This window comes from Oryza sativa, chromosome 2, assembly GCF_034140825.1.
Source record: "Oryza sativa Japonica Group chromosome 2, ASM3414082v1".
NCBI lineage: Eukaryota > Viridiplantae > Streptophyta > Magnoliopsida > Poales > Poaceae > Oryza > Oryza sativa.
This window is the reverse complement of record NC_089036.1, coordinates 7,296,478-7,311,216: the sequence shown is the minus strand read 5'-3', so window position 1 is coordinate 7,311,216 and position 14,739 is coordinate 7,296,478. Positions and strand designations below refer to the sequence as shown.

Sequence of the window (14,739 nt, the reverse complement as noted above, 5' to 3'; positions counted from 1 at the left end):
CAAAATAAATGGTCAGATATTCTGGACAGAGAACCAGCAAACATTAGGTCAAACACATACCAAAAATTGACAATAATCCAAACAACCGTACTGTACCAAAACATTTGGCTTGTCAAATCTTCCCATTAACAATATTGGTTTGGATTGAAACTAATGTTGGCCCATACTGACGCAACCCTAAAAGTGAAAAAAATCGAATTACAAAAGGTTAATTACCCGACTATGCAAATGAACAAGTACCTGCGGCCTCTCCATTTACTTGCTGTATAGTCTAGAAACAAGAAACCAAAGCTTGTAGCAAAAAAAAGGAACCCGTTTGATTTATATTATCTCCTTGATTATGGGAATAAAATAAAAATAAATAAATCTAACAGATATAGCTTAAAATAAGTGGTCTAAGTAATACGGTATAAAAAAGTTCTTTTATGAAAAAATATTTTTCAAAGCATAGAGCAAACAATTCTTTCCAATAATCCGATGAATGGCTCTGTTGGGCTAGGCCCAAGGTTTACCAAACGGGCCGGGCCGGGCCCGTCTCGTCTCACCTCGTCTTCTTCCTCCAGCCGCCGCGCCCGCGCGCGTCTCGCCGGCGTCGTCTCCTCCCGCGCGCCACCCAAAAATAGCGCGAGAGAGCGAGAGAGAGAGAGAGAGAGAGAGTCCACGCATCCCGCGCGCCTCCTTTCCCTCCCGACCTCACCTCTCCGCGCTCCGATACGAATGCGCCGCGGCTTAAATCCCCCACATGGCCGTCTCCATCGCTTCGTTTCACCTCGCTTTCCATGTCCAGCAGCAACAATGCCGCCGCCGCCGCCGCCTCGCCTGACCCATGTACGTCTTCTTTCTCTCTCCCTTTGGTTTCTTGATTCGATTCAACGCTTTCTTTCTTGATTTCTTGGGTTTCTTGGTTTGATTTGGTTGGCGGTGCAGCGAGGCGGCGGGAGGACGTCGTCGGGTGGTTGCTGGCGCTGTTCCCGGACCTGCCGCTGCCGCCTCCGCCGGAGGCCACCGACGAGGACCTCCGCGCCGCGCTCGCCACGGGGAGGCTGCTCTGCGCGCTGCTCCGGAGGCTCTGCCCGGGGGCCCTCCTCGACGACGCCTCCACCGACAACGTCGGCAGGTTCCGCGCCGCCGTCGAGCGGATGGGCGTCGCCAAGTTCAGCGCCTCCGACCTCGAGCGGGTTCTTGCCCTAATCGCGCTGCCCCCCCCCCCCCCCCCCCCCCCTTTTGCCGCCATGCCAAATTGACAAATTCCCCACCCATTTCTGATTGAGACACTGTTCCATCTAGGGCCAAATGACGGCTGTTGTGAACTGCATCCTTGCCCTCAAGGATCGGTTCGGATCGCGCGGCGGCGATGACCACCGGAACCCTGGTTTCCTGACCAGATGCGACAGCGAAGGGGGCCGGAAGCGCGTCGAATCCAAGCTGCAAAGGATGCTCACTAGCCCAATTATGTCAGGTATACCTGGAGTGGACAAACTGACAATTGCAACTGATTTTGTGATGGTGAATCATCCAATTGCTGGCTGAGAGAGAGACATCTTCTTGTCTTTTGCTTGTATTCAGAGCCATCCAGCCCTGTGTTAGGATCCGATCCGTATTCGCCGTTGCAGGTATTTCAGCTCAAGCAAGGAGGATATGCTGATCAGCTCGGTGGCAAATATTCAGACTTGCTGAAATCCACTAGCTTGGATGTAAGTGCATCTAATTATCCCTACTAGTAATGAGATACCATGTTTTACTTTAGAAAAGTTTTTACATTGTCACCCAATGCTGGCTTGTTGCAGAATGCACCTACGCAGTCACTTCTGGGTGTTTTCAACAGCATCCTTGATGAGAGCATTGAGAGGAAGAATGGACAAATACCTTATGTAGGCTTCTCAGAAAAGAAATGCAGTTAGTTTGTTCTTTCCAAATTTAAGTGATTTCATGTTTTTAACACCTTCCCTTGTACAAATGAATGTAAATGTTTCATTGTAGCGCATTGCTTGCTTGCTGAGGAAGGTCATACTAGAGATTGAGAGGCGCATTTCCACCCAGGCTGGGCATATACGGAACGTAAGATAAATATTTTCTATATGTGTTCTTATACCAGATTAGTCCTTTGTGATTTCTTACTTGTCTGCAGCAAAATAACCTGATTAAAGCTCGCGAAGAGAAGTATCAGTCAAGGATAAGAGTGCTAGAGGTGTTAGCTGGTGGGGTAAGTGGGCAAACACATGTAAACTCCAGCAACTTCTCTGAGCCATCTATCTTGACTTTGGGTTGTTGCAAGAATTTTGTGTACTTCAAGTGAAGTATTCACCTGGCCTAAATGAGGTTTTGAAGATCCTCCTGTCACCATTAATTAATAAATATTAAAAAGATAAAATGGCAGACAAATGGCAATGCTGATACAATTCCCTTTGTCTTATTTTTCTCTGAGATTGATATGTCAACAGAATGACTGGGATTCTTGTTCACTCTGTAAAAGATGACAGGTCTTTAAATCATTAGTTCTTGAGAAGCAATAGATAATTTTGATTTACTCTTATTATGCAGATGGAGAAAGACAAGTTTGGAGATAAAGGGCAACTAGCAGTGGAAGATATGGAAAGGTTAATGAAGTACCAGGATGATGTTGTTAGATTGATGAAAGAAAATGAGGATTTGGTGAGGTTGCTGAGAGAGAAGGAAGATATGGTTAGGTTGCTAAAGGAGAAAGAAGATATGGTTAGATTGCTGAAGGAGAAAGAAGGCATGATTAACTTGAAAACAGTCAAAGCTGAAGAAACACAACGAATAGAAGATGAAGATAAATATAGGATAATTAAGGAGAAGGATGATGCTTTAGATAGATTGGTGAAGGAAAAGGAAGAAATGATTCGGTTGTTGAAGGAGAAGGATGATGTAGTTAGACTAATGAAGGAGAAGGAAGATTTGCTTAACTTGGAAAAAGGTGAAGTTGAGGGTACAACTAAAATGACAGATGACAATAAAGACAGGTTGATTAAGGAGAAGAATGATGTTGTGCTTAGGTTGACAGAGGAGAAGGAAGAGATGGTTAGGTTACTAAAGGAGAAGGAAGATATAATTAGACTTATGAAGGAGAAGGAAGATATGGTTTACTTGGAAAAAGGGGAGGTTGAGGATAGAAAGCAAATGACAGATGACATTAAAGACAAATTGATTAAGGAGAAAGATGATATAGTGTTTAGGTTGACAAAGGAGAAGGAAGAGATAATTAAGTTGCTTGAAGAAAAGGAAGATATAATTATACTTATGAAGGAGAAGGAAGATATGGTTAACTTGGGAAAAGGTGAGGATGAGGACAGAAAGCAAATGGCAGATGACAATAAAGACAGGCTGATTAAGGAGAAAGATGATATAGTAGTTAGGTTAACAAAGGAGAAGGAAGAGATAATTAAGGAGAAAGATGATATAGTAGTTAGGTTAACAAAGGAGAAGGAAGAGATAATTAAGTTGCTTGAAGAAAAGGAAGATATAATTAGTTTGATGAAGCAGAAGGAAGACATGTTCATGTCTATCAAGGAGAAGGAAAATAAGGCTGAATTGAAGAAAATCGCGGATGAAGATGCAGCAAGGTCAATTAAGGATAAGGCTGAGATAATGAGGTTGATGAAGGAGAAAGAAGATGGTAACAATACCATTTTGAAACTTAAGAAGGAATCGGAAACATTAAGATCATCATACGAGGAGAGCTGCAGGTTGTTAGAATCTAAGAAGGAAGATGTGGCCAGGCTTCTCACAGACAAGGAAAACAATGACAGTATAATTTCAGAACTCAAGAAAGAGCTTGAAGAAACAAAGAGATTGCATGAGGCACACAGTCAGCAATTAGAGACTAAGGCTGCACAAGTAAGTAAGGAGTTGGAACAGAGGATAGAAGAAGTAAAGCTTATGTTAGACGATTCTACCAAGAGAAGAATAGAACTTGAGGAATTATCCGAAACTAGAATCCAATTCTGGAAAAAGAAAGAAGTGGTGATCGATCAATTTGTAAGTTTGCAAGTACAGAATGTTCAGGTATTAGAAAAATAACTTCCTTTTGTTCTTCCTTTTCAAATTTTACGGAGTTCTTAAATTCTGCAGTTAGTCAAAAGTGTTGTGTTTCATCAGGATTTGAAGCTATCTTCTGTTTCCGTTAGGCATGAAATCTTAAATTGTCAAAACAAGTGGTCTGAAGAACTAGCTGGCCTTGGTAAGAATTAACCTTGTGATTACTTGTGGGTTTCATATACAAATACTTCTTTTCTCATCGATGGATTGCAACTAACATTACCAGTTGCAATCTTCAACAGGAAAAAGCCTTAAGGTGGTAACAAATACTGCAGAAAAGTATCATGGAGCTCTTGCAGAAAACAGAAAATTGTTCAATGAGATCCAGGAACTAAAAGGTACATGTGAACTACAATCATCAGTCCATTTTGTCTGGTTATCTAGGTCAAAAGATATCACCTTGGCATAGTATTTCTGAGCAGGAAACATCAGAGTATATTGTCGGATAAGACCTTTTCGACCTGGGGAGGATGACAAGTCCAGTTCAGTTGAATATATTGGGGACAATGGTGAACTAGTTCTATCAAACCCTACAAAACAAGGGAAGGAAGGGGGCAAAAATTTCACATTTAACAAAGTTTTTGGCCCTATCACTACACAAGGTACATGATAAGTGGTCAGTACAACTTAATCTTCTGTTGGGTTTCCATTGAAGCTATTGCATCAAATTAGTTCAACAAATCCTTCAAAAAATTATATCCCATAATAGTGTATGTCATATACATCAATTCTCTTATCCCTCTTATTTTGTTAATAGATGCTGTCTTCAAGGACATACAGCCACTAATTAGATCAGTTCTTGATGGCTACAATGTCTGCATTTTCGCATATGGGCAAACTGGATCAGGAAAAACATACACTATGGTACGCTGAAGCTCAGGGCAAAAACATTTGGTCTGTTTATTTCAGTTTGCGTGCCAGAAGATTTCTCTACAGTCACTATGTGTTTACAACGATCTGTTTCTATCAATTTCTCAGATGGGACCTGAAAAGGCAACTGAGAAGGAATGGGGAGTCAATTATAGGGCATTAAATGACCTTTTCAATATTTCTCATGACCGTAGAGACACAATCACTTACGAACTTGGTGTTCAGATGATTGAGATCTACAATGAGCAAATCCGTGATCTCCTTGGCAGTGGTGGCGTGCAGAAGAAATATCCTTTTCCCCCAGACTTGCATTAGTGTAGCCTTTCACCAAATAGAATTTAAATCTGCAATAAAATTTGCAGTTTTTTATTGTGTACACACACGATGGCCATCCTTCATCAGATTCTAGTGCGATCATCTTGCTTGAGAAGTTCCATACATTGATTTTTGCAGACTGAATTGATGTGAAGAAATATCCTCCTTTTTCTTAACTTCCAACACACTAGGGATCCAGAACACCATCCAACCCAATGGACTTGCTGTTCCTGATGCAACAATGTGTCCTGTCACCTCAACTTCTCATGTAATCGAGCTAATGCAAACAGGGCATGACAATAGAGCCATGAGTGCAACAGCTTTGAATGAGAGGAGTAGCAGGTCTCACAGGTAATTTACTTGCCTTTTCTCTTTTCTTTTTTTGTCGTAGGACTAACCCTTCTTACTAGAGATCATATTTTTTTTGCAGCGTTGTGACCATTCATGTCCGAGGCCAAGATCTGAAGACTGGAAACACTTTGCGTGGCGCTCTACATCTTGTGGACCTTGCTGGAAGTGAGAGGGTGGACCGCTCTGCAGTTACAGGGGACAGGCTCAAAGAAGCACAGCACATCAACAAGTCTTTGGCTGCTCTTGGGGATGTTATATTTTCTTTATCACAAAAGAATGCTCATGTACCATACAGAAATAGCAAGCTCACACAAGTCCTGCAGACTTCACTGGGTATTCTGCTTCACTTGAGAACTATTTTACATGCCATACACGGAGTTGTATTGACATGCATAGTTTGATATGCAGGTGGGCATGCAAAAACCCTAATGTTTGTGCAGGTCAACCCAGATGTTTCATCTTACACAGAGACTTTAAGTACTCTGAAATTTGCGGAACGAGTGTCTGGGGTGGAACTTGGTGTTGCTAGGAGCAATAAGGAGGGGAAGGAGGGAAAAGATGTCAAAGAATTAATGGATCAGGTAACCAAATTTCTCAATAATCATCAAGTCACTTCTGACTTCTCTTGACATAATGGTCTCAGTATTGAAATGGCAAAAGGTTAAGAATATTGTTCGGGAATGTCAAAACATTATGTGATGTAAGCAATGGAATAGTAATTCACCATGAAAAATACTGTTACATCTATTGTTTTGTAATGTTCTCCTTGCAGCTTTCACTTCTGAAAGATACCATTTCAAAGAAGGATGAGGAAATCGACAGGCTTCAATTACTCAATAGTAGCACCAGATTGAAGCCAACGAGACAAGCTGATTCCGTATTGAAGCATTCGTCCTCTTCCCCGGGCATTACATCCCTAGGGAAGGGCACAAGTGTTGGCAGTGGGGCAGCTTCTGATCTTGATAACTTCTCCGACACCAGTGACAGGCAATCTGAAGCTGGGTCCATGCTCTCCGTTGATCCTGAGATTTCTGGCCTTGCGGATGTCGACTCGGATGGAAGGTTAAGCGATGCTTCGGATGGTATTTCCATGGGTGCAGAAGCTGATAGTTCAGTAAGCAATGTAGCAGATCAAGAGCAAGAGAAAACATCCAACACTGCTGCGAAAGAGCGGTTGTGAGTAATTCCAATCTTGTTCTTATACTAGCTAACTCTTTTTTTTTTCTGAATTTGACATCTTTATTGCATACTTGTTTCGTATAATGTCATTATCTAAAAAAACTTGTTTTGTATAATGTGAAATTTATTTCCACTGGTTATCTGTAACTTGCTATTTCTCATGCAGGACTAGGGCGGTGAACCGTGTCCAGAAGCTTACATTGCCGAAAGCTGGCCAGTCATCAAGCTTGCGACCTAAACCAAGAGATCCTGCCCCAGCTAGATCTTCAGGTGAAGTATGGTTTAAGGCAATGATGTATGGTAGAATGGATCTTAATCTGTCAGCAGTAGTTATACAGATAGCTTGCCTCCTGAACTGAATAAGTGGACATGAATCAAACAGGGATACCATATACTGAACTTTTCTTTTGCCGGGTCGGCCGAAAGATACAGTCAACCAATTTCATTAAGAAAGAAGAGGGGGTTCATTACATTTTGAAGCTTACAACGACAGTATGCTGTCGAGATGGATTGGGGGAAAGCCCCAAACCAGTAAGCTATTGACGCTTACAACGACAGTATGCTATCGACAGTATACTGAACTTTTCTGTCAAAGTTGGCTGTAGATGGGTAAAACCTTTTTAAAAATTTTATTTTGCTTTGACAATCAGCTAAATCCTGAGACAACATGGTAAGGCAGTTTATCAATTTATTACACCACCGATATAGTCTGACACGAATTCACTTGAATTCCTATAGTTGCATACAGTATATGTGACTCAAATTGCTCAGCGAACCAAGAACCATCAGTTTTGAATAGTGGTTACTGAACTTACAGTATTAACCCCCAAATCCCAAAGCTATTTAAACCCTAGTTTTTATATGTGCCTTTTTTTAATTCCATGTTTTATAAATGCTATTTCTATTTCTTTAATGTTATTTTTCTGCAGCAGCAACAGGTGTACGAAAAAGTTCAACTTCCCAGGCAACTCCCCTTGCAAGAAATAATAGTACTTTGAAGAGAGGACCATAGATCAAGTTCATAAACATTTAGCCAACTTATACTCAGCTTTATTTTTTGTATAGTTTTTCAATATATACTTTTTTAAGATGGACAGAAAGGCTATGCTTTAGACATGGAGACATGGATTTTGAAAGTCAAGCTGCCATCTGATTTTCTTGTGCAAATAGTAAGCTTACACTGGCTAGATGTTGTGCCCTATATTGATATCAAAGAATGAGAAAACCTTGTGGATATTTTTAGTATGAAGAATGAAATGGTTTTTCACAATGAAATGGAGTACAAGTCCAATCCTTTTTTGTAATTTGTTGATGCACTGCAAAAATATCAGTGTTTTAAAATATTTACTGTTTCTTCATAGTCCAACAGTCATTTTTACTCCTTGTAACTGTGATGACATAAAATCTGAACAAAAGAATCACCATCGGTTGTACACCAGAGAGCCTTCTGTAGTTGCTTTTAGAGCGGCACCATTAATAAATAAACTTCCCCATACAATTTACAACAAAGTGCAAAAGCTTGCAAGGTGACACAGAAAATTTACTTTATTATGAACCCCAACATAGTAGCTCAAAATCAGATTAGCAAGCTTATTTTTGAACATCCCTAGCAGCAACTACTGATGAATAACAACATTACCTAACACAGTACTAAATAAACAAGAAGTGGACATGAATAACATGAAAATTTCCTACTTTACAGCTGCCCTGTGCCAGTAATGAACTCTTTTCCCTTGCATAAGGAGCATGAATAGCAATCCTCTTCTCTCATTTACAACTCAAAAAGCTCCTCCAGCCTCATGGTGTGATCTTGCAGATTCCAATTTACAGTGTTATATAAAGATTGAAAGCAGAGTTGCTGAAGAATTAGGCCTTTGTAGCCTGCATTTGCTTTGCACCAACAGCGAAGAACTCGGTGATGACTTCGAGCGGCATGCCCTTCGTCTCGGGGACCTTGAGGAAGACGAACACGAAGGCAATCGAGCAAACAACTGCGTATATACCAAAGACACCTGCTAGGCCGATGGCATTCAGCATCACAGGGAGGCTGTAGGTGACTATGATATCACCAATCCAGAATGTCAGGGCGCAGATGGCAATGCAGATGCCGCGGACCCTAGTGGGGAAGATCTCCGCACACAGAATGTTGGGGATCGGACCGAATCCCATGACGAAGCAGCAGAAGTAGATGATGACGCTGATTGTGGAGAGTGCGGCGTGGGCCACTGTACCCAGGTCGATAACATTGGACACAACCAAGACAACTAGAGATGCTATCAAGACTGGAATTGTGCCCAGAAGCAGAAACCTAAAAAGGAAACAATGTATGATGTAATTAATACTAACTTGGGTGCATTTCTTGTTTGGTATATTTGGTAGTACTAAGATGATGCAAACCAAGGAAACAAGTTAGTACCTTCTTCCAGAGATGTCCATAAGTCTCATGGCTAAACCAATGCTAGGAAGCATCAGTAGGGTGGTCAGAGAACTGATCAAGATGGAAGCTGATGCTGAACTGAGGCCAAGATTGGAAAGGAGAACTGCCACCCCCGCTTGCTCAAGTATTTGTGGAGTGTAATAGAGAACCCCATTTATTCCAGCAAACTGCACAAGGAAAGAACATAAAAGGAATTAGTGAATTCTTAATAGTACACAAATCTTAAACACCGTCAATGTTGGACAGTACAAAAAAGAATTATGAAATTGGTATCATCTCTACCTGTTGAAGGATTTGAATTCCAACACCGACTAACAACGCACGCCTCACTCCAGGTTCAAACAAATCTTTCCAGCTTGAACCTTTGGCAGCTGCCTCTGATGGATGAATCATGGCTGGACCGGACATACGCTGTTCAATGATATCCTTGGAGTAAAGTGCTGGTTGGCTTACCAAAGCGGCAGCATGTATGAATTCGCTGCCTTCAGGAGCGTCCCCTCCACCAGGAAGTGAAATAACTGAGCCCCTTCTTGATCCTGGCACTTCCTCTTGGTGCAAGTAGATCCTTTTAAATCCTCCTTCCTTCTTACCATCCTCGCCTTCTCGCTCTGACCATTTCCATGCAAGCTGCCATCCCCCACCAATGCCAGTGCTGCTCACCGCCTCGCCACCCTCTTCCAAGAGGCTTCTTCTTCTCATACTCAGAGCACTTCCACGATGAGCATGGTGTGCAATGTCCTTCCCTTCTGCGCTCGTGGTCTGTCGGGACAGCAACGGGCTGTGGACATTGTCTTCATAGTCACCTCCAGCACCATCAGACGCGTATTCCTCATCATCCCTATGAAGGTTCTCCTCATCCCATTGATCAACCTTGGGGTGCTGATCTGTCACACTAAACATACTACCAAAGTTGGGAAACAATGTACTCCGCATGCTTCCTCCAGCATGAGGCATGTTCTCATGGACACTGCCGAAAAGCGTGACTATAGGATCCATAAGTGGCACGCTCTGGTTCACCATGCTGCCATGACGAGATGTAAGAGAAAGCACACTTCCAAGAATGCTGGGTCCCTTGGAAGGTCGAGCAATCCATGATTGGCCCTCTTCAGGCCCGTACAGTGTTATTTGGTCCTTATCGCCATCAACAACATGCTCATCAGCTGGCTCTATAGCCGGTCCGATGATGTACTCTTCAATGGAAGTGTCAGCTCCAACCTCCAAACCTTCAACAAGAAGAGCCATTTCTCCTGCGCAATTTGATAATTTGAATGATTATGCAACTTTATTTTTTCACGTAGATTACATGATTTTATTTGGACATTGGTATAAACATTGGCATAAATAAGTAGTAACTATGAATAAAGCAGCAATATAAATATGAATGGTGTGCCAGAAACAAATAACAGAAATATAAGGGCCCAGCTTTAATAGAAAGCTAGCATAGTGCAGCTGGGGACAACCAGCTTACAGCGAAGTTCGATGAACTTAAAATAACAGCAATATTATGCTCTCAGCCAACCGAATACTGTCCATTTAGTCTGTTGTAGAGGAGAAAATAGAGAAACCACTTGCTAACAGCATATGCCTATTTTGATGTTGACACATGTATTATGTAATTAGTTTGAGGAAAGCATGAACTTAAGGATAAATCATTACTAACGTTTCTGAACAATCACTGTTGTTAGGCATGGCCGCTGTGGGGCTCCTTGACCCACTCTAGGTCAACTAGATGGACTTAATTTCACTTTTAAAATCTCAAAAGCAAAATATAGTTCATTTAGTTAAACTAGAGTAGATAAGGACCCGTGGGTCGGCCCACATCCACATTATACCAGCAGGTCCCACCCCCCAAATTCTAGAGTTACCCTTACCAAAAAAAAAAAAAAGAGGGCGATGTCTATCTAGATCACCTGATTATTTTTCTCCAGATTAGGACTCAGCAAAAAGTTGGGACACCTCATTTGGGCTCTACCTGGTGAGATAACGATTGTACATTCCATGTTCTGCCTTCTATGGAAAATGAATTAGTGTAGTTATGTGTACTTAGTAATTTTTACTTGAAGATTCATAAGCTTTTTCAAAAGAGCACCGATAGAAGGCGCTTAATAGATTTTGATTTCTTTTACCCTTTTTTTTCAAAAATACACTATTTCTGCATATGTTAAGTTCGTGTCAAGAAATTAACAGTTACCAATGCCACACATGTTTTCTAGTATTAACCATGAGTTTAGAATCTGGGAGAAATTGTTTTTAAACTGGTCAGCTGGAAATATGGGTGAAATGAACATCAAAATTTTCAGCAAAACATACCTGAGACATCCTCTCTCCCACGTAATTTTTGTAATACCTTCTTTGCCTCAGCCATCCGCCCTTTGCTGACAAGCCATCTTGGTGATTCTGGCAGATAGAATATTGTCAATCCGAAGAAAAACAACGAAGGGATTGCGAGAACACCAAGCATAATTCTCCAGTCAGGTGACGGCAACAGTGACATCCCAAACACCATGCAGTAGGACAAGAACATCCCTCCTGACCCACTGAACTGTGGCAGTGTATTCAGCAAACCCCTGATCTCTGAAGGAGCTGTCTCTGAGATGTACAAAGGTACAAGTGTGACAGCCAAGCCGATGCCGAATCCATCTATAAGGCGTGCGAGCAGTAACACATAGACATTCGGGGACCATAGCATGATGAGGCTGCTGAGGAAGTAGAGAATTGAAGAGAGAATGAGCATAGGGCGCCGGCCGATCCAGTCTGATACCGGCCCTGAGAATGTTGTGATGATGGTTGCACCAATCAGTGACATGGCCACGATTAGCCCCTCCACAGTGGGCTCACTTTCTAGCTTGAATTCCTTCTTTATGTATAGTACAGCACCTGAAGAAGTTTAATAATTGTGCCTTGTTAACATTTACACTTTCTTGTTGGATAGAACAATCTTTACAGGTGTTCAGAACAAAGAATGGCAAACAGTAATGATTCAACAGACAACACAATAGCTAACAATTATGATTAGAACATCTCTTTCTTCAATAAGATTAGTACAGATCTAGAAAAATTAAGAGACTATTAATATCATGCGATCCAGTTTGCTGATAAACAATTGTGCCAATTGCTCTTAGGACTCAAACAACAACACCAGACATGTTACTAGAAGACCATAATTAGCACTCAACAAACATCTGATCTAAAGCAGTCTATTAATCTGAAAAATTTAGAAGGTACACCAACACTGATAATTAAGAAAAAATTGACAGCTGTTCATATTTCCTAGTACTCACAAACTCTCAACCAAATAACCAATCTAGCACGACACGGGAAGTAAAACCTTTTTACCTGCAATGGTGGCATTGTCCCATCCCTGCAGCAGGTTGCCGATGGAGGCCGCGATTGCGACGAGAGCAGCACCCGACATCTTCACCCCTCTCCGATCCCTGCATCCAAGAAATCAGCAGCAAGAAATGAACACACCCGAACCAGCAATCACAATAACAACAAACACAGGACTCCCAAAATTCTTGCAGAACTCCATCACCGCACCTCCCAAAGAAGACCAAAGAAACGGCCAAGAACCGAGGAAGGAAGGAAGCGGGGTGCTCCTCGGTCCCAGATCAGAATCGAAGGCGGCTCAAATGGAAAGCCAGGAGGCAGCCACTCCCTGGATGCTGGAAGTATGCAGCAGCAGCAGCAGCAGCAGCAGAGAAGAAGAAGAAGAAGAGAGAAAGGGCAAGGGCCACCTGCGAGTGAGGACAAAAGGGCTCAGTGGGGAGGAGAAGCTGCAGCTGCCGCTGCCCAGATGCCACATGGATGCGAGCCTCACACGCGCACATACGGACAGACAGACGCAGCGGCGGCAGTAAACTAAACACCCGGTGATTACTACACTAATCTTTGGTTAATTAGTGCCCACCCGCTACGCCCAGAGCCACCCACGAAGATAAAAGAAAAAAGAGTAAAATCCCACCTCTTCTTCCACCTCTTGGGCGACGAGACGAGCGAGGCGCGGCCGCGGCGAGCGAGATCCCCTGGAGGAAGGCGCCGCAAGATCCCGCCTTGTCCGGCCCAGGCGGAGGAGGAAGAGCAGGAACACGCGCGGCGCGGGCGATCGGATCTCCTCTCGTGGGCGGTGACGACAGCGCACGCGCACGGCGCACGGTGCGCGGGGCGCGGCGTCGCGCCAAGAGCCACCCACGACTGATCTGTCAGCTCAGCTCAGGCAAGCTGCTGCTGCTGCCGCGGCCTCGACGACGCGCCGCTAATTTTCTAGCTAGCGACGCCGCGGATTGGACGGTCAGGATTGGCTCTCGTGGGGCGGGCAACAGCGCATGTGAGCTGATGGAATCCACTCGAACTCGGCCAAATCTTTCCCTTTGTTTTTTTTTCTGGGTTTATTTTTGCCTTCTCATCAAGTTTCTGGTCTTGTTTTCCCCCAAAAAAAAAAAGTTTTTGGTCTTGTTGGTTGTCTCGTGGAGCCGGATGATACGGGGAAGAGAGAAGAGTGTGTGCTTCCAGATCGTTACAACTTGGCAAGATTACAATATACTGTACAACAGACCAGGGTCCTTACATTGTACAGTAATAAGGCTGTCTCGTTCTAAACTGTTAAACAATATGTTTTCTTAAAAATAAAATTACATGAAAGTTGTTTTAAAACTATATTAGTTTTTTTTAAAAAAAATAGCTAATACTTAATTAATCATTCGTTAATAAGTCATTCTGTTGTGTGTTCGTGAGAAATTAGTTCCTAACCCAGCCGTTTCTTCCACTGAGCCTAAATGTCTTCGGACCATTGTGAAATTTATGGGTTTCTTTTAGTCTTATGGGTAATTATTTTTTATGATATGCAGGTACAAATTATGCCTATAGAGATAGGCGTATTTTTTGTAGAGATGAGTGTACACGCGTTGAAAGCGCTAATAATCGCTAAAAATGGCGGTGTTGTTTTAGATCAAACCTTTTTTCCTCGTGATTACTCCTCCCGTTAAAAAAAACTCAACCTCGGTACTACGATGAGATATGTAGCCCAATCTTTACGACGGAAGGATTACGTGAAATAGGTACACACATAAACGCCAATACTCAAATACTCAGACATGCATCTGTCAGCTCAGGCAAGCTGCTGCTGCCGCTGCCGCCTCGAAGACGCCCTGCGGAGCTAATTTTCTAGCCACCAACGCCACCGGATTGGACGGTCAGGATTCGCTCTCGTGGCAACAGTGCATGTGAGCTGATGGAATCCCCTCGAATCCGGCCAAATCTTATTCCATTGTTTTTCCAGAAACATTGCTACAAATGTAACGTTCACAGCGCGCAAAACCTCATCCCTATAAACATATACGCATGTAATTTATCTATATAAGTATCTCCAAAAGAGTATATCTTGAGATTGATGAAGCAATCACGGACATCTTGCTATCGACAAATACGTTAACTAGCACTAAAAGAAAATAGTCATAAATGCAAGCACGTGTTAAATCTATAATTTGAATTTGGATGGGCTAGTTTCACCATAAGAAATCTAACCAGTT

The 14,739-nt window shown here is 42.5% G+C and overlaps 2 protein-coding genes across 4 annotated transcripts; one reads left to right on the top strand and one right to left on the bottom strand.

The window, feature by feature from the left end:
- Window positions 1-581: 581 nt before the first annotated feature.
- On the top strand, window positions 582-8,067 carry LOC4328800 (kinesin-like protein KIN-14D). Of its 2 annotated transcripts, none has more exon segments than NM_001416354.1 (19): window positions 582-828; window positions 928-1,178; window positions 1,288-1,459; window positions 1,567-1,694; window positions 1,788-1,871; window positions 1,981-2,058; window positions 2,129-2,203; window positions 2,542-4,026; window positions 4,120-4,201; window positions 4,302-4,397; window positions 4,482-4,661; window positions 4,817-4,923; window positions 5,038-5,216; window positions 5,431-5,595; window positions 5,675-5,928; window positions 6,004-6,176; window positions 6,368-6,771; window positions 6,941-7,044; window positions 7,707-8,067. In NM_001416354.1, coding segments are annotated over 19 exon segments (4,146 nt in total). In that variant the 5' UTR covers window positions 582-779; the 3' UTR covers window positions 7,787-8,067.
- Window positions 8,068-8,206: 139 nt separating this feature from the next.
- Window positions 8,207-13,443, bottom strand: LOC4328798 (monosaccharide-sensing protein 2). 2 transcript variants are annotated; one of them, XM_015770476.3, is made up of 7 exons: window positions 13,176-13,443; window positions 12,752-12,948; window positions 12,548-12,645; window positions 11,522-12,088; window positions 9,494-10,458; window positions 9,191-9,378; window positions 8,302-9,082 (listed from the first exon to the last, which is right to left on the bottom strand). In XM_015770476.3, the coding sequence occupies exons 3-7, from the start codon at window positions 12,624-12,626 to the stop codon at window positions 8,641-8,643; spliced, it is 2,241 nt and encodes a 746-aa protein (XP_015625962.1). In that variant the 5' UTR covers window positions 12,627-12,645; window positions 12,752-12,948; window positions 13,176-13,443; the 3' UTR covers window positions 8,302-8,640. The 2 variants fall into 2 exon arrangements, with proteins under 2 accessions (NP_001396801.1, XP_015625962.1); NM_001409872.1 differs by lacking the exon at window positions 12,752-12,948 and having other exon boundaries at window positions 8,207-9,082.
- Window positions 13,444-14,739: the final 1,296 nt, after the last annotated feature.